General features: G+C 38.7%; 1 protein-coding gene and 1 non-coding gene across 49 annotated transcripts in view; both read left to right on the forward strand.

Annotated features, from left to right (window-relative positions):
• The window catches only part of DLG2 (discs large MAGUK scaffold protein 2), a 2177398-nt gene that overhangs the window by 2150728 nt on the left and 7325 nt on the right, over positions 1-19345 (forward strand). For all 48 annotated transcript variants that reach the window (XM_056825173.1, XM_056825188.1, XM_056825175.1 and 45 more), the window contains 5 exons: positions 1504-1554; positions 5804-5905; positions 6823-6995; positions 10626-10735; positions 15490-15581. In XM_056825173.1, the coding sequence (XP_056681151.1) occupies positions 1504-1554; positions 5804-5905; positions 6823-6995; positions 10626-10735; positions 15490-15581 (528 nt within the window). The remainder of the gene's footprint in view (positions 1-1503; positions 1555-5803; positions 5906-6822; positions 6996-10625; positions 10736-15489; positions 15582-19345) is intronic.
• On the forward strand, positions 3181-3241 carry MIR7308 (microRNA mir-7308). Its single transcript, NR_127519.1, has one exon. It is a non-coding gene; the product is annotated as a microRNA mir-7308 (primary transcript).

Consider the following 19345-nt stretch of genomic DNA (forward strand, 5'->3'; position numbering starts at 1 on the left):
ATAAACTGCTAGGTAATAATGCCAGTTATTATTATTATTATTATCATTATTATTATTAAGATGATATAGTTCCCCATTCTTCACTTCAGATGTTTCTGGCAAATATCTTCTCCCTACCTCATAACAACATTTTATATTTTTTAGTCATTCCTCTACAAATAAAAGGATTAGGCATTGTCTATACAAATTATTTTTTCACAAAAGGAGATACTAATGACAACTAAATTGATATGAGGGCAGAGACTCATGACCTAGAGAGACTGATTGGCCAGTTTTCTTCATTGCATGGAAATTGTTTTCTGCAGATGGTCTCAAAAATGAATTAGCTAAAAAAAATGTTTATTATTCAAAGACTATTTGCCACGTTGCTCTGTGTCAAAGCAGAGCAAAAAAAAAAATACTCCCTGTCATGGAAAGAGACAGGATATTTCACCTGGCCTTTGCTTCCCTTAGCATAACTTTGACAATAAGAGTAATCAATGATTTAACAGTTGGTCACATTCAAGAAAATTTCACCCAGATTGGCCCATGGCAGCTTCCTGGAGATGGCATCACTAACCCCAAATCTGTGATTTTTTTAGGCAACCTGCTCCTAAGGATCTTTTGTTCCAATAAACGAAATGTAGTGGATTTTTGTTGTAGCTTTTTAAATAGCACTTTGCTTTAGAGCAGCAATTTATAACCCTGTGGGGCTCAGGACCCCTTTATACTCTCCCAATGAGCTTTTATTTGTGAATTATATCTACTAATATTTACTATATTTGCCATTTTTAAATCTTAGTATTATTATTGGAATAGTTTTGAATTCATAGAGGCTGCCAGATGGATGTCTCAGGGAATCTTGGCCCATACCAATGCTTTTGGGTCTGCTTTTTCAGGGGATAAAATATGGTAACCAAAAATCACAAAGAAATGAGGTATTATTTTTTTTCCCCAAAAATCTCTGTCCAAAAATCTGTCACCTTTCAAAATCTGCTATCATACCATATTCTAAAGTGATCATCTTCTTACTCACGTAGTGGGAGTTTAGCAGGTGGATAGAGGTAATGAATAAAATCATGAGCCACTCCTCAACAAGCTTTGTCACCAATCCAAGATGCTTCTAGCCGTGTGTCAACAACGTTTCAATGATGGATGGGCTCTCAATGAAATCCTTTCCTTGGATAGAGATACTGGATCAAGACTCACCAGTTGGACCTGGCAGAACAATTTTTCATAAAATATGACCCAACTGGACCATATAGGACCCCAAAATGGCCTTTCACCCATGTGTTAGACAAGGAATTACTGGGAAGTGACCACACTAAGAAATTAATAAAGTCAATTTGTCAGGGTCAGGGAAAGAAGCCATTGGAAAGTAGATGAAGCTTTGGAAATGGTTCAAGAAGAGATTTGAAAGGAAAATTAACTTTGAACTCTATTTCTTGTACTTAGGGACAAGGGAAGTTTGCTATGTCATATGATCTGCTATTAGTCAACTATAACTTTTCTTTCTTTTCCTAGGAGGACAAGAGGACCTCATTCTTTCTTATGAGCCTGTCACAAGGCAGGAAAGTAAGTCCACTGGTTTTTCCAGTTCCTTGGCTTTGACAAGGGCAAGTGATAGTGTGGTGGTAGTAGTTACTATGAAACTCTGTGAGAATTTATTTTTCATATACTTTTTTATTTTATATCAAGGTTCCTGGTTTATAAAAGCCTCAAATCAGTTTTTGTAGATTAAGGAGAATTCCTAGTTCCATTCAGTAGATAGATTTTTGCACTCTCTTTGTGCTGAGGAATGAGTCCTTTCACAGGAAAGTTCTGTAGTAATACTTTTTCAGAGTAGGTTACCTACTAAATTAAATTAATTAAGTTAATTTTACCTGTGGATTTGGAAAGGGCTCAGGAGCCGACGGACCATCTCCCAATTAGCTGATTGCCAATTAGAAATGTCTTGAGGATATTCAAGGCAGGACCTGAATTATGAGCTCCAAAAAAAATGCATATAGGTACCTGGGCAAGGAGTTTTCATTTGTCTTATGGTGATCAAGACAATCATTTGACCATAATTAGGATGTCTTGACTGGTCAAATAATAAATTATTTTAAAATGAGGAAATTTTTATTTTTAAATTTTATTTTTATTTTATATATGTACATATATTTATTTTATTATATTTCATATTATATATAATAATAAAATTTTTAAATTTAATTTTAATTAAAATTCAACATTTCACTCACTACACATAGTACCTTCTGAGTGCTAGGCCCTGAGCTAAACACTTTACAGATCCCTACTTTACTTTATCCCTACAACAAACCTGAGAAGTGAGTGTTATCATTAGTCCATTTTACAATTAAGGAAACTGTAGCAAACAGAGGTGAAGTGACTTGCCCAGGGTCACCTAGCTAATAAGTAGTTGAGGCTGGATTTAAACCCAGATCTTCCTGACTCCAGTGTTTCATCCATTAGTTGCCTGGCACAGTATGTTCTAAGATTGTCCAATCTGAAAAAAAAAAAAACAGACATGCTTATGAACTGACCTATATGGAGAGACAGATTGATAGAGTAGGTGGACAGAGTACTGTAAATAAAATCAGAAAGACCTGAGTTCAAATCTTGCATCCATTTCTCAGTAGACTGATTCACTCTGAGCTTTAGTTTCTTCCTCTGTAGAATAAAAAGGATAAAACTTGATTTTTTTTTTTTATGTTTACCTTCTGTCTTCTGATCTATTCTTTTTTTTTAAACCCTTACCTTCCATCTTGGAATCAATACTGTGTATTGGTTCCAAGACAGAAGAGTGGTAAGGGCTAGGCAATGGGGACAAGGTGACTTGTCCAGGATCACACAACTAGGAAGTGTCTGAGGGCAGATTTGAACCTAGGACCTCTTGTCTCTAGACCGGACTCTCAATCCACTGAGCCACCCAGCTGCCTCCCCTTCCTATCTATTCTAAAACAGAAGAACAGCAAGGGCTAGGCACTGGGGGTTAAGCAACTTGCTCAGGGTCACACAGCGAGGAAGTGTCTGAGACCAAATTTGAACCCAGGACCTCCCAACTCCAAGCCTGGAGCTCTATCCATTGTGCTACCTCGCTACCCCAAGACTTGATATTAATGGTACCCTTTACTCTGTGATTATCATCATTATTCTTTTTATGCACTGTGGTAAACACCAGCGAAGGTCCTTTGGTGGTGTGCGACACTGGTCAGAGATTACACAATCATTGAGCTAATCCTTGGCCAGAATCCTTGCCATTTGGAGACTACTTTTGACTGAGTCTTTGAAAGACTTGAAGCCAGCATAGACCTACGAATAATAAACGGATTATTTTAGGAAATGGGGCTGAACTGAAATCTTCCACTGAATCTTCTTTGTAAAAAAACAAAACAAAAAATCTCTTTGGAATGAGTTGGTTGTTGGCCATGCCCTGTAGAGGAAAGGGCTGAGCCATATTGTAGGCTGTAAAAAGTATTTATTAAGTATCTTCTAAGTGCCAGGCACTGTCCTAAAGACGTTACACATGTGGTCTCCTTTGATACCCACCACAACCCAAGGGCTGGGGGTGGAAATAAGTGAATTCAGGAAAAGGGTGTCCTGGATTTGGAAGGAGGGCGACCAGGTTTGAATTCTGCTACTTCCTCCTTGTGTGACATTGGGCATCTCATATCACATCTCTAGACCTGGATTACCTCATTCATAATATGAAAGGATTGAATTAGATGATCTAGCTCTAAAATCCATAGGCAAAATGAGTATATCCGTTACGTTTATCCCTCTTGATTCTGTCCACTTTTCATACCCAAGACACCCTGATGGAGACCAAAATCATCTGCAAATGTCAAAGATTTTCACTCTGTGAATTTCTTCTCCCTGAAAAGACCTTCATTTACACTAAAGTATAAGCGAATGGTAACAGTTCCAAATTTTTATCATGGAAAAAATTTTGGTATTTTTCAGAAAATGGGATGGGGGGGAAAGAATCTTCTAAAAAGGTAGAAGCTTTTCCATAGTGCTAAAAGCATAGTGCCAATCTCTGTATTGGCAAAAAATATATAGACTTCTAGCTACTGTTCTATGACAATGAAACACCATTTGCCAAGTCATATCTTCATTTGCCAGTGCTTGGCACACAGTAGGCACTTAATAAATACTAACTGGTGCATGTGCAATAGGAAATCTGAATCAGATCTTGATTCACTTCATAGTAAAAGGGTTCATATGCCCGTCCTTTGGAATTTGGGGCTGTTATTAGTCATGTAAGAGTGTTCATGCCTCCCTAGAAAAGTAAGGGAGCAGCACAGGCTGGAATGAAAAGTGTGGCACCTCAGAGGACATCTAGTCTAAACCCTATCCAGGACGTGAATTCTATCTTCAATGCTCCTAGCAAATAGAGGAAATATTTATCCATTCTATTCATGTATCTCCAGTCTCTGGGAACTTACTCCCTGGTAGAGCAACTCATTATAGTTTTCTACTGCCACATCTAGTTATTAGGAATTTCTTCTGTATGCTGAGCTAAACTCTACCTACTGGCATTCTCCACCCATTGATACTAGTTCTACTTTCTAGGACCAACAAAAAGGAATTTTTAAGCTCTTCCTTTTTGTCTTAGAATCAATACTGTGCATTGTTTCCAAGGCAAAAGAACAGTAGTGACTTGCCCAGGGTCACACAGCCAGGAAGTGTCTCCTATATCTAGGTCTAGCTCTCAGTCCACTGAAACATCTAGCTATCCCCTTATGAATGATATAAAGAAAAATTTAGGTAGATGCTAAATGAACATCCTAGTGCAAACATCAACGTGGAAATAGGTTCTGATCAAGGACACATGTAATACCCCAGTGAAATTGCACATTGTCTATGGGAAGGGCAGGGGGAGGAGAGGAAGGGAAATAATGTGATTTTTGAAACCAAGGAATAATGTTCTAAATTGACTTAAGTAGATTTTTTTTTAATTTAAAACTCTTACCTTTAGTTGTAGAGTCAATACTGTTTATTGGTTCCAAGGCATAAGAGTGGTAAGGGCTAGGCAATGGGGGTTAAGTGACTTGCCCAGGGTCACCCAGCTGGGAAGTGTCTGAGGTCACATTTGAACCCAGGACCTCCCATCTCTGGGTCTGACTCTCAATCCACTGAGCCACCCAACTGCCCCCTGACTAAGTAAATTAAAAAAAAAAAGAAAAGAAAAAAGAAAAAGTCAGGAAGTTGCCACTATGATGGTAAGAAAATTAAGCCACAGAGTGATTTGCCTAGGGTCACACAATGAATTAATGGTAAAATTTCATGCCTACTGGCTGTTAATTCACTATTCTCATCTTTGGATGAGACTGCCTCTGTCGTTCAGAAATTGGGATATTCAGAATGAATACAAGCAAAGATTTTAGCTTAATGAGTCAAAAAAATACTAGAAAAATATACAATTGTTTTGCAAAGTCTTTGTCAATACAGTGACTCATTAGGCTAATTTTTTCCCACTCAACTGACTGAATTTTCTTATGTAGGTACAACTGGAGGGGAAAAGGGATACTCTGAAATATTTAATTGTTTTCTTTGATAAACAGATCCATCACTCATCCTTGTGAGTAACTTCCAATATTTGGGTACAAAGAGACAGATTCACTCTTCAGCATCAACACCCCCATACAGGGACTGACAGATTCTTTACCCACCGAAAAAAAGAAATATTAGGCATGATGTGAATCCATTTCAGTACATCATAGGAACCTCAAGAACAGGGATCGTTTTATACTCCTGATGAGGTTAAAATGGAAAGTGTGTCCTTGTTATTAACATATTTTTTTTCCTTTTTTTCCAGTTAATTATACGAGGCCAGTTATTATTCTGGGTCCTATGAAGGACCGGATCAATGATGACTTGATATCAGAATTCCCTGACAAATTTGGCTCCTGTGTACCTCGTGAGTATCATTTCTCTTTTTAATCCCTACGTAGTGTTGGGTTCCTTCTCTGGGGAGATGTCGACACGTCATTCTGGGCTTCAGCCTCTCCTCTGTGATCAGAGAAAGCCTTTACTCTTCATGTACTTCTGTCTTCTTAAGGTGGTGTTTACCTTATTTTCTGATGAGTGAAGAATAACAGCTGATGGGGTCCGCGAGGCAGCTTCATGGACTGGGAGCCAAGCCTAGAGGAGGTCCTGGGTTCAAATCTGGCCTCAGACACTTCCCAGCTGTGTGACCCTGGGCAAGTCACTTAACCCCCATTGCCTAGCCCTTACCATTCTTCTGCCTTGGAACCAATACACAGTATTGATCCCAAGACCAGAAGGTGAGGGTTTAAAAAATAATAACAATAATAGCAGCTAGCACTTATATAGCATTTTATGAGTTAAAAAATACTTTATGTATATCATCACATTTGAGTGTCCCTGCAGGCAGATGAGATTGCATATATTATCTCACTGAATAACACTTTTTGACAAGGAGACAGTAATCACTGTCACATACACTATTTGGGGGTGGGTGGGGTTTTTTTTTATTCTTTTCAACATTTTTAATAATCCTCACCATCCATCTTAGAATCAGCACTATGTATTAGTCCTAAGGAGAGGAGTGGTAGGGGCTAGGCAAGGGGTGTTAAGTGACTTGCCCAGGGTCACACAGCTAAAAAGCATCTGAGGTCAGATTTGAACCCAGGACATCTCATCTCTAAGCCTGTTTCTCAGTCCATTGAGCCACCTAGCACCTACACACACACACACACACACACACACACACACTGTTAAAGCTCTTCTCTTAAATTACAGATGGACAAGTAGGACAAGGGGGCATATGGAAAGTGCCTAAATATTTGCATTTCCTCTTATCTATATTCACAGATACCACAAGGCCAAAGCGTGACTATGAGGTGGATGGCAGAGACTATCATTTTGTCATTTCAAGAGAGCAAATGGAGAAGGATATCCAAGAGCATAAATTTATAGAAGCCGGGCAGTACAATGATAATTTATATGGAACCAGCGTGCAATCTGTGCGATTCGTTGCAGAGAGGGTACGTTTGCTCATCTTCTTAGAAGCGCCATGGGGGATCAGGATCTGTTTCCCAACTAGAGGAGGGACGGCCTCCTTCAAATGGAGTTCTGGCTCTAACAACAATGACCAATATGGACGTGTGTTTTGCATGACCATAAAAATATTTTTTTTATTTAATTTAAATTTTTTTAAAAAGAATGGAGTTCAGAAATGTCCAGGAAATCCATCCTTCCCTTTGGATTAGGAGTTTATATCTACTCCACTCTCAGTATGGGAATTTGTTTAGATGGATAGCCTAGAAATGGGAAAGGACTCTTACATTTAAACGCATTTCTCTGCTGAGGTTTGCAGGTATTCCTTTTGTCTGTGACCAAGTTGTAATAGACGCCTACTGAACAAGAACAGAAGGGATAGTAGAAACCACTGAACGGGTTTCCGTGTTGACTTTCCAATCATGAGCATGAGTAAAGAGCCCATATTTCTCTTTATTTTCTGTGATAATTATATTCCAGGTTACTTCTTTATGCCAAGCTTCAAAGCCACTGAGTTTTGGGGGGATGGGGGAGAAGGGAACGGAATCAGGTTGCTGAGAATGAAGTCCCTGAATGGAAAGAAAAAAGATGAACCCTTCCTTCCAGGGATCATGGAGCTGGGGCAGAGAGAGCAAAGAAACAGCAGCAACAACCACAGGCTTCTTAGATGCTTCAAAATCTTTTTATATCATCATTAACTGTCTTGGGTCCCTTTTAGACAGCATGAACCAATTTCATGAAGGAATTGAGAAGCAAACAGTTTTGATTTGGACTAAAAATGCCCCAATTTGATTCTGTCATAATGGTTTTGTTTTTGTTCTGCTGGTATAAACTCATGTTAAGGCTTCTAAATATAAATGAAGGTCTGGGAATATGTTGTTCAATTCATCATCAGCAATCAAGAAAAATAATAAACATATTATGCTCGAAGGTTGCTTTTATTTTTCCTTTTCCTCAAGAACCAATATGGCTTATTGGCTAGGAATACACACATTGTTTTTTGCTGCAAATGAGAAGAATCATTTGCCCATGTGGTAATTTATGGGACCCACATGGGAATTTCCCAGGACAGACTAGAAGGGAATAACCACTTCCATGGCAGAGATCCTGGGGCATACTGGAATATTACAGTAATTACTTCCATTTTTCTATTTGTGCATGCAACTATGCATAGTGTTTTTCTGCTATGAATTGACTTAATCATTTGCCAGCATGGTGATTTTGGGGGATCCCATGTGAGAGTTGCACAGAAGAGGCAGGAAGGAGTACCTACTTCCATGATAGAGATTCATTGGCTTATTGGAGTATCCCAGTAATTACTTCCATTTTTCTATTTGTATAGTTCTCTATATTCTTTGTTCCCTTGAACTTTATCTTGAGCAGAGAATGGGAATTTACTGTTTGAAGGTGTATATGATGGGAGCTTCTTAAGATACAAACTTGGAATGTGTGAATAAAGTTGCATAGGTTAGATCTCAGAGACTGAACTCTCTTGCATTCATTGGACTCAACTGGCTCTTCACTTTGAGATTATGGATAAGTAGCTGTCCATGGTCATTGACTTTAATCTGTTCCTCTCTCCATATAAAACACTTTCAACCTGCATTTAATGGGACCCTTGGAGGTTGAACCAATGGAAATTTTGAGCCTTTGGACTTCATCCCCCTGAAGTCCCTTAGTTTCCCAAAATTTCATTTATACAATAGAAAAGGAATCTCATTTTCTCCATGGGTTCTAGTAAAGAGAGCCCTTGCTTCTAACTATTCTTTAAAATATGGTCTAAGCTGGGAACAGCTGGGTAACAGTGTACAGAGAGCCAAGCCTAGAGACTAGAGGTCCTGGGTTCAAATCTGACCTCAGACACTTCCTAGCTAAGTGACCTGAGCAAGTCACATAACCCCCATTTCCTAGCCCTTACCACTCTTCTGCCTTCTAACCAATACACAGTTCTGGTTCTAAGATGGAAGGTAAGGGTTTAAAAAAAATGTTTTTCCTACAAACAGTCTAAAACATATTTATAAAAAGACCTTGTCTACAGAGTAGTCATCTTGAGAAGGTCAAGCATATATCACAATGAAGCTGTTATTAATTAAAAAAAAAAAACATTTAAGAACCCCTCTTTGGGAATTGCTGCCGCTGGTGATTTAGGAGGCCTGCAAGAAACTCATACCCTCTAGTGATCTGAATGTAGGCCACTGAATTTAGGCAGCACTTTGAAAATAGATCTTTTTTGAAAAATATATATTATAATACTTTATTTTCTGTTAATAAACTTTCATTTCCTCTCCTTCTCACTTCCCCCACTTAATACAAAAACAAAACCCTTGTAAGAAATCTGCATAGCCAAACATAGGAACCTTATCATTATAATTGTTGACCAACAAATAACTAGGAAAAATTACAGCACATTGATCCCTTCCTATACAAAGTCCATTCCTCAAAATCTGTCCATAATACAAATCCATTCATGAAAAGAAACAAAAAGGACAATTTCAGGACAATTAGAGGAAACTCTTGTGAGACCATGCTCAGATATTGTGTGGGAAACCTTTAGGGGGAGTGGGGTGTTTATTTGAACCAATATGGTATTTTATGGTTGTGCCTCTGTTCCAAAATTAGTCAGGCATATTCTTAAGCCTGAAGTATGCCCCTTCTCTGACAGCTTATCATTGGCCCTTTCTCTACTCCTTAAAAATTAGCTAAGTGTTAATTTATGGCCTGGATGAAATCTATTGAGAAGAGAAAGAGCTCACTAGAGATTAGAGTATCATGTGCAGTTCTGGACTTGTGTTTTACAAAGAACATTGTTCAAGGAAGGGCTACCATGATGGTTGTAAGAATGGAAACCATGGAATATGAGGAACAGGGGAAGTTTTGTCTGGAGAAGACTCTGTGGTAGGGCCATGATATATCTCATCAAGTATTTGAAAATCTGCTATATCTGGGGGTATCTAAGTTGCTCAGTGGATTGTAAGCCAGGCCTAGAGATGGGAGGTCCTAGGTTCAAATCTGACCTCAGACACTTCCTAGCTGTGTTGATCTGGGCAAGTCATTTAATACTCATTGCCTAATTCTTACCACTCTTCTACCTTGGAACCAATAAAACAGTATTGGTTCTAAGACAGAAGGAAAGGATTTGAAAAAAGAAGAGTAAAGGAAGTAAATCTGGCATGTAAAAACTTGTTTTGCTTGACCTGAGAGAAATAAAATCATATCCTCATGTCACAGAATTAGAATCAAATGATAGAGGTTACAAGAGGCACGTTTCATCTCAACATGAAAACTTTTTTTTTGAGGTGTACCAAAATGAAATAGTCTGCCTCTAGGACATAGTGAGCACCTAATCATTTCAAGTGTTCAATTGACCATTCATCTACCCATTTGGTTTGAGTAAACCTGAGTAAATCCTTATCAACGATTCTAGCACTGAGTGGGGAAATTGACCTGAATGAGTTTCCAAACTATATCATTCTCTGATTCTTTGAATAAGACCCTCTTACCCAAAAAACAAAATAAATAAATAAATAAGAAAGAGGTAAAAGATGTGAGTGAAATCTTGGAAAAATTAAAGTTAATAGATATATGAATAAGACCCTCTCTACATCTCTTTTCATCAGGGCAAGCACTGTATCCTCGATGTATCAGGAAATGCTATCAAGAGGTTACAAGTTGCACAACTCTATCCCATTGCCATCTTCATTAAGCCGAAGTCACTGGAGCCATTGATGTAAGTATGCTGAAGTTTATCCCCTTCTCCTCATCCCCCCAGTTCCACACTAATGCCTTTTTATTTCTGTTTTGAAGCTCATTATACCATTGCCAGATATTTATTCATTCTTCTTCCCTGCCAAATCTCTATAAAATTAAAGTTTATTTGAATCACCATGGGGAACAAGGCCAAAAGTTCCTTGAAAATGTGTGCACTTCTATTTCCTAAGTTGTGTTTCTTTTTTCACTTGCCTAGGATACAAGAAAAGAGGGAAGGAGTGAGGTTAATTGCTAGAAAGCAATAGTAATTGAATTGCCTTTCATTTGAAGCAGCAGTTCCTGGGGAAATGGAAATAAATGAGTTTGGGTATATGGAACAAGTGACATTTTAGATTCTTTCCTTGGCATTTAGGCTTGCTCTGCAATAAGATTCTACCTTTCCTTAATTACAACTCTAAGCATAGGTCACTGTCATCAATAATAGTTTCTCTCAAAAATACAACGATAAATTATACCAGTATCTTGAACTTACCCAAATATCAATCAGCATAAAATTTGTTTCCAAAGATCCCCATTTCTTAAACTTAAAAAAAATCATTTTTCTTCCTTAATACTTGATCTTCTTACTTCTGGCTCCTTCCTTCTCCAAGGCTCCTAGTCTAGGTCCCCCTCAAACCAGAGTCTTCAGGCAAAATTTCATGTTAAAGGATTTAGACCATATTGACCCACAATATCATTTGAGTCTGGAAAACACAGTTGACCTATAGAGACAGGAAGGTAGTCATTATTGCCTTAATGGCTTAATGGGAACACATCTCTTCTACTGTGGTGCTACTTATGCCAATAAGGAAAACCTTAGGCATAGTCCAATTGATTATGGTTTCAAGACTATGTATTATCGAAGAAAGTCATAGAGTGGATAGAGTCAAGCCTGAAGACAGGTCTTGGGTTCAAATTTGCCCTCAGGCTCTTCCTGATGTGAGCCTGGGCAAGTCACTTACTCTCCATAGCCCAGCCCTTACCACTCTTCTGCTTTGGAACCAATACTGGTAAGGGTTTTTATTAAAAAGGAGGAAGAGAAAGAGGTCATAGAGTGAAAGGACATATCTCTGTGGCCAGGCAGAATAGGATGAGAGCGCTGGTGTCTGAGTAGCTTTCCCTAAGCATTCATGAGTTCATAGGCTATCCATGCTCCTTGCTACCTGGGTTTCCTTGTGCTAATCACTTGACTACCCAGGTCTCAGTGTCCTTATGTTTAAAAAAAGAAGGGTGGAATTACAGTGGATTGAGCACCAGTCCTGGAGTCAGCAAGCCTTGAGTTCAAATATGACCTGAAGATATTTAGCTGTGTGAGCCTAGGCAAGTCTCTTTACCCTGTTTGCCTCTGTTTCCTCATCTGTAAAATGAGCTGTACAAGGAAATTGCAAACTACTCTACTTATCCTTACCAAAAAAATTCCAAATGGAGTCTCAAGGAGTCAGATATAACTGAACATAAGTAAACAATTTTTAAAAGGGTGGAGGGACTGGATTAAAGATTCTATTGCTGGCTCTGTCTGATTTCTTTCTGTAAAGATTCAAATTCAAAATAATAAAACCTTAAAAGGACTTTATACATTTTTTTTTCCATGTACAGCCCTCTCAATGATTATTCTACCTCATGGAGTTTCAGGCTTAACAAAATCAGGCCCACTGACTTCTTTTCTCCCAGGAAGATAAGGGGAATGAATGGAGGCTAACTGGGTGCTTTTGAGGAGCATTTTCTCCCCAGAGTGCTGATCTCTTAGGGACTGACTCCAGTGCAGGGTTGGGGCCCCTTCCTTTCCCCTTTCTGAGAAGCAGTTGCTAGGTCAGCTGGAACAAATGCAGGGCTGCTGTCATTTCTCAGTACTCTGCTTCCTTCTCCATAATCTCAGTTCAAGCCTGCATCCTACATATCACCTGTCAGCTTAAAAGTATATACATTTCTGCTTTGGGTTCAAAGTGGCATTTGCTTTTATAATAGAAAACCACAACCCCAAGCCTCCTTTCCAAGAAACCTCTTCAGTTTGTATATTGCCCCCTCATCTCCAGTTCTGGTAAGAGGATTAGCATTTGTCTTTGTCTTCCCTCTTCATGTCTAGGTGAAAATTAATCTTTCTTATTTTCACCAGAGTTCAAATCCTGCCTTAGGGCAACTCTAGATGAGTCAGTTAATCTCTCTTCACCTCAGTCTTCTCATTTACAAAATGGGGACAATAGTATCACCTAAGTCAGGACTATTATGAGATCAAATGAGGTAACATGTAAAGTGCTTTGCAGACCTTCAAATGAAATATAAATGCTAGTTTTTATTATTCTTTTCCTGGCAAAGGCACTGGACTTAGAGCCAAAATATCTCAGTTCTATTCCTGGTTTTCTCAAACCATACGACCTTGAAGAAGGAAGGAAGGAAGGAAGGAAGGAAGGAAGGAAGGAAGAAAGGAAGAAAGGAAGGAAGGAAGGAAGGAAGGAAGGAAGGAAGGAAGGAAGGAAGGAAGGAAGGAAGGAAGGAAGGAAGGAAGGAAGGAAGGAAGGAAGGAAGGAAACAAAGAGAAAATATGCAAAGTAATTATCAGAGGAAGAGCAAAGGCTTTATATAAGGATGTGGTATTTAAACTGAGTCTTAAAGGAAGCCAAATATTCTAAAAGGTGCTAAAGAAAAAGATCACACAAACCACAGGAAGGAGCCCCTACAAAGGCACCAAGGTGAGAGTTGATATATTTATATTTTTAGAAGAGCAAGTAAACTAATTTGTCTGGAACATAGAGTGCATGGGGATAAACAGATCCTACAACAAAATGCAGCTAATATAAACTGTTGTCACATCTCAGTTCTCTATTCTGTCTTTGCCACACTCAAGTGAGAGGAAAGTGCCTAAGTATACCAAGAAGTGTCTTAAGGAAAAGCTCTTGTGTTATTCAGCTCCCTATTCCCCATCCATCCTAGAATAAACATCATTCCAGGCACTAAGTAAATATTTACCAAATAAATGAGTCTCTTTTAATTGAAGTAGACTATATGGCATGATCCTCTAGTGACAGACATTTACCTAGAGTCTATTTATGCAATAGGAAGCATATTTCTGGTATGATCTAGACAGTGATTACCCTTTAGTGGTTCATGGACCACGAGGGGAAGATGGTGGTCCACATACCAGTGGTTTTTTGACTTGTCCAACACCTACCCCCTCCCAACTTTTCGTCAGGGTTCCTCGGCTGACTGGTATGCTCTGTGGTTGGCCATAGGTTGACCACTGGTAAAGATGGCCGGTCCCTCCTTCATGGGATTCTCTTCACCAGCCGATGGCTCTGAGAACAAGGCTGGCGGTACAGCCGGGGTTGGGGTAATTAGAAAGATGCTGCCCCTTACAGGGCTTTTACTCTTCAGGTTTATGGAAGGTGGGAAACAAATGTCACTGGTGGTCATGAGGAATGTGGCCCCCTTGGCGATGGCTCTAGGGACCGGACTAGAAACAGAACCCTTATCTCCTTCCTTGCTCCATTTTTCCTCTCACTGACATTTGGAGTATTTGGGGTCTTTTCTGGGAGCCACAGTTTAAAGGGAACTTTGGCAAACATGGACATCCTCAAGGAGGATAACCAGTGGTTTGGGGGACGCCGTCATGCCCAAGGCTGTTGGGTTCTGAGAGGTGGTCTGTCTCCCAATGGAGGTCAAGGCAGTGGTGATGGTTTGACTTGTCCGTTATATATGATCTACTCTCTCTGCCTCTAATGCCTTCCTGCTTCATCCCCTCTCTAGGACTAAATTTCCTAATATGTAAAATGGGGGTAGGGAGAGAGAGAAAAAGATCTCCAAGTCCCTCCAACTCTAAATCTAGGATCTTATGAACTCTGTGTTAATGGGATTCATTTCTATTAGGTAATAATATCCAATAGAAAATGGACAGAAATGCCCATTATCTCCTTCCTTTATCCTTTTTTACCCTCTCTTTTCCCTGACATTTGGAGTATTAGGAGCCACATTTAAAGGGAACATTGGCAAACATGAGCATCCCCCCCCCAAAATATATAATATGTATTATAAATATAAATATATATTTATATATATTATTTATATATAATTATATATTAAATATAAATATATCTAAAACATAATTTAATAATAAAATATAATATAAAATATATAACATAATTTAAAAATAATTTTAAATATAAAATAATATAAATTAAATATATATTATATATATATTATATATATATTATATATATATATATATAAAAGTGGTAAAATGACTCAGAAAGCCATGTTATCTAAGGAATGTGTAAAGAAATGGAGAATTTTTGGCATGGTGAAAAGAAAGCATGGTTGTTACAGGGAAAGAGATGGTATCTGTCTTCAGGTATATATAGATCTGACACTTGAAAGAAGGATTCACCTTGTTCTGCTTGCTCCAGAGGTCAGATCCAGGAGCAATAGGTGGTAAATACAAGGAGACAGACTTTAGTTCAGTATAATTTTATAACAATAATAATAATCACCACTCAATAATGGTTGCTTCACAAAGTACTGAACTCCCATTACTAAAAGTGCACAGGTTAAGGCTAAAACACAATATAAATATTAATTTCCTAAATTGGGAACAGGAAAATTCTCAGGACAGTTATTTTTACAATTTATTTTGCAGTGTATGTGTTTGGAAAATAGGATGGTGGGGTAGACGAAAGCCATTTCAAGTGTTAACCATTCATTCATTGTATAGTCTAACTGGTATTTTATCCTTTGTTCTCCTAGGGAGATGAATAAGCGTCTCACAGAGGAACAAGCCAAGAAAACCTATGACCGAGCTATCAAGTTAGAGCAAGAATTTGGAGAGTATTTTACAGGTAGGCCACTATCATCTCGAACACCATGTGCTGTCAGAAGGCAAATGAATGTCCTGACCCATGAGATAGTGAGTGGGTAAGCAGAAACACATCTGGGATATAAAATTGGTCTTTGAGACATTCAGGGTGACATGAGTGCAGTCATTTTCATTCAGTGCCCAGCTGATCCAGAATCCACCCTGCTCGGCTCTGGCATTGAAAGATGTTTGTTGAAGTAAATTGAATTGAATTTGTTCCAAATCATGTGGAAAAAAAGTCCAAAAAGCTTAAAAGAGAAGCTAAGTAGAAATACATTTTTCCCCTTTCCTGGAAATCTCCTTTAGTCCTAGCCATTCCTTTCACTAGAAGCTGAAGAGTACTTAGGGCTTCTTAAAGGCTGCCCAGTCTTTCTTCTCTAATGGGGAATTTGTTTCCAGACAGCCCACAACTTGAAATACCTACTCCCCATCCAACATGGTCTCAAGCCCTCTCAGCTGCCTGGCACCATTGCCATCTCCATCCCTCTCTATCCTTTATTGCTATCCCCTATACAATTTGCAAATGACCCAGAGAAATTAGTAAATTAAAGTACAAATTAGTAAATTAAAGCATCAAATTATTCCTTTCTCCCAGAAATGAGAAGAACTAAAAGAGTGCCAAAGAGGGGAGAATTTTGAAAAGAAAGCATTGCCACCTGGCCAAAGAATTTTGTGTTATAAACAACATGTAGATTCAACTACTTATTGTTAGCTACTTAGACTAGAACTCATCCCCACAAAAAAGGCAAATCAAAGGCTTATTCTGCTTCCCACAACCTTTGAAAAAGAATCTTGGATGGCGAAAGACAAACCTCCTGTGGATTCCAATCCTAAATAAATTCTGTTTTATAATCTGCTCAGTATTTATTGCCAAGTCTTCCTCTGTCCCCCTTGTCTCTGTTTTTAAGGCTGAATAGCCAAAATACAACAAATAAAAATTCCTTAGGGTTGGAGGAACTGAATTCAGCTCAAATCAATAAACTTAAAAAAGGACAGTTTAGTAAAAACAATTCCAGAGATGACCAAAAGGATAATCGAGTTCTTGGACAGGCAGTAGGTTCTCCCTCATTGAAGATCTTCATGCAAAAAAACTGGCTGGCCACTTGTTGGGTAGCCAATAGAGGGGATTCTTCTTTTCCTGATGACAGAATGACCTGAGGAACCAAAGACCCCCCCACTCTGAAATTCTGTGATTTGCTTATGCATTCCTTTACAAGGCAGGTTTCCACAGTAATATGACTGATTGATATGCAAGCTAAGCAGACAATGTGTTCCTGCCTAGGAAAGATCCTCTTTAATTTTAAAATTACTGACTTCAATATATCCCTTATTACCTAACAAGGCACATGGCCTCTCTAAAATTTCCATGCCTACTTTAGTCAGACTTTAGTAAATGTCAATCATCGGGTAATTTATACATGTATTTAGCAGGTTACATGAAGGGAAAGGTGAATTCATTACTAACAGACAAGTTATTTTTCACCATAAAAGGGTTCCAGTGAAAAGGAGCCTTGCATTTGGAGTTAGGAGACTTAAGTTCCAGCCCCATTGTTGTCACCAGTACTATCTGGGAGATTTTGTGGTCTTGTCTCTGAATAATAATAAAAATAATAATAGCATTGCTTTTTTTTTTACCCTTACCTTCCATCTTAGAAGCAATATTGTGTTTTGGTTTCAACAAAAAAGTGGAAAAGGCTAAACAATGGGGGTTAAATGACTTGCCCCGGGTCACCCAGCTAGGAAGTATCTGAGGTCAAATTTGAACCCAGGATCTCCTGTCTCCAAGCCTGGATCTCTATCCACTGAGCCACCTAGCTGCCCCCAATAGTACTTCTATAGTGTCTACTATATACTATGTACTGTGCTAAGTAAGACATACAAATATCTCATTTGAACCTCACAACAACCACTCTATGATATAGAAGCTATTATTATCTCTATTTTATGTATAAAGAAACTGAGGCAAATAGAAGTAAAATGACTTGTCCAGTGTCACACAGCTAGTAAATGTCCAAGGCCAGATGTGGACTGAAGTGTTCCTGACTCTAGGCCCAAAGCTTTGTCCATACATTGTACCAACTAGCTAGCTTTCCGCCATCTTGGGCATCCATACCATGATAGATCTGGACTAAGCCACTTCCCAAGTTCATTCTAACTCTAGATTTCTAATTCTTTGTTCCTATAGAAGCCATAAAAGACATTTTTTTTAAAGTAGCACCTTGATTCCCTGGTTACATCAAAACTCAAATCAGCATTATTTTTAAATTGCAAACCATATAGATCTGATCATAGAACCAAAAGATACACCAGAGGCCATCTAGTTTAATTCCCTTATTTTTTACAGATGAGGAAACTGAGGCCTAGGAAGGGGAAGTAACTTTGCCTCAGGTCCCACAGATTGTAGGCAATAGAGGCAGGTTTTAAAACCTGCCCCTCTGATTCCAGAGCTGGTACCATCACATGCCAGTTCCATCAAAGATTCATTTGTTGGGGGCAGCTGGGTGGCTGCCTGGGTTCAAATCTGGCCTCAGACACTTCCTAGCTGTGTGACCCTGGGAAAGTCACTTAACCCCCATTGCCTAGCCCTTACCGCTCTTCAGCCTTAGAATCAATTCCAGAATTGATTCTAAGACAGAAGGTAAGGATTTTGAGAAAAAATTTTTTTCATTTGTTATCTAATGGACATAACAAAATGGATCCCATAATGTTTGCCAAACCATCCACTCATGTGATATATCTTGACAATTCAAACTGGTCCATCTCAGTACCAAGTGTTGTTCTGATCACTTTCCCCTAAAGCATATCTGAAGAAAAGGCAGTTCTCATTGTCCGGTGGATATGGATTGTTTCCGTTTCCATTTCTCTGTATTTTCCAGAAAGTGAGCTTGTAAGCAGGTGAACGAGAGCTGCATGTTGTTTTTCATAGTCCCACCTTGATACATACCAACAAGAAAGGGACCAAATTAGTGTCAAATTGTATTTTAAGAAAAACCCTCCAGGATTTGCTGTGAAATCTTCACTTAAAATTGTGTCATCTCTCAATTAGACAGAGAATAAGAACACTTATATCTGCCATGACACCTGGAATTGAGATGGTCCCTCGTGCTTGTCTGTGTTATATCCTATAACAACAAAGCTAGAATTTGTCTTTATGAAGAAAATCTGTTGGAAACTGTGACAATAGTAAATTATAGGACAGTATCCGATGAGATTTGAAAACCAAGTTTTATTTTTAATAGAAAAAAAAGGCATCATTAAAGAATTGTTCCCAAGATCAAGCCTCTGGCCTCTAGCTCAGATGGGAGAGCTAAGGAAGAACAGGAAGAGAAATGGGAATCTGTTGTTGGGGTGAGGGAAATGCAGCAGGGATTCACATGGCAAAGAGATAACGTAGTCACGAGGGATGGGGGACGCTACTGTGGTCTTAATAGGGAAGGTCACGCTTTCATTGGCTGTGTGTTTCATTGCTCACACACAGAAGCAAACCGGAAAGTTTGCTTTAACTTCTCCCGTGTTGTTATTTTTTAAGTAGGAGCCATACATGCCCCTTTCTATGCCATCATACCAACTCTGGAGAACTTACGTACGATTGCCCAGAATGCTTAGAATGTGAATGGTTGGTTCTGGTTGCTGGTAATTGCTGGCTCACTGAGCCTTACACAGGAGACATTTTATGTTTCCAATGTTTGAACAATTTTTAAAATTATTAAAATATATATTTAAGTGTGTGTATGTGTATATATTACA

The sequence above is a fragment of the Monodelphis domestica genome, chromosome 4 (genome assembly GCF_027887165.1).
Source record: "Monodelphis domestica isolate mMonDom1 chromosome 4, mMonDom1.pri, whole genome shotgun sequence".
Taxonomy (NCBI): Eukaryota; Metazoa; Chordata; class Mammalia; order Didelphimorphia; family Didelphidae; genus Monodelphis; species Monodelphis domestica.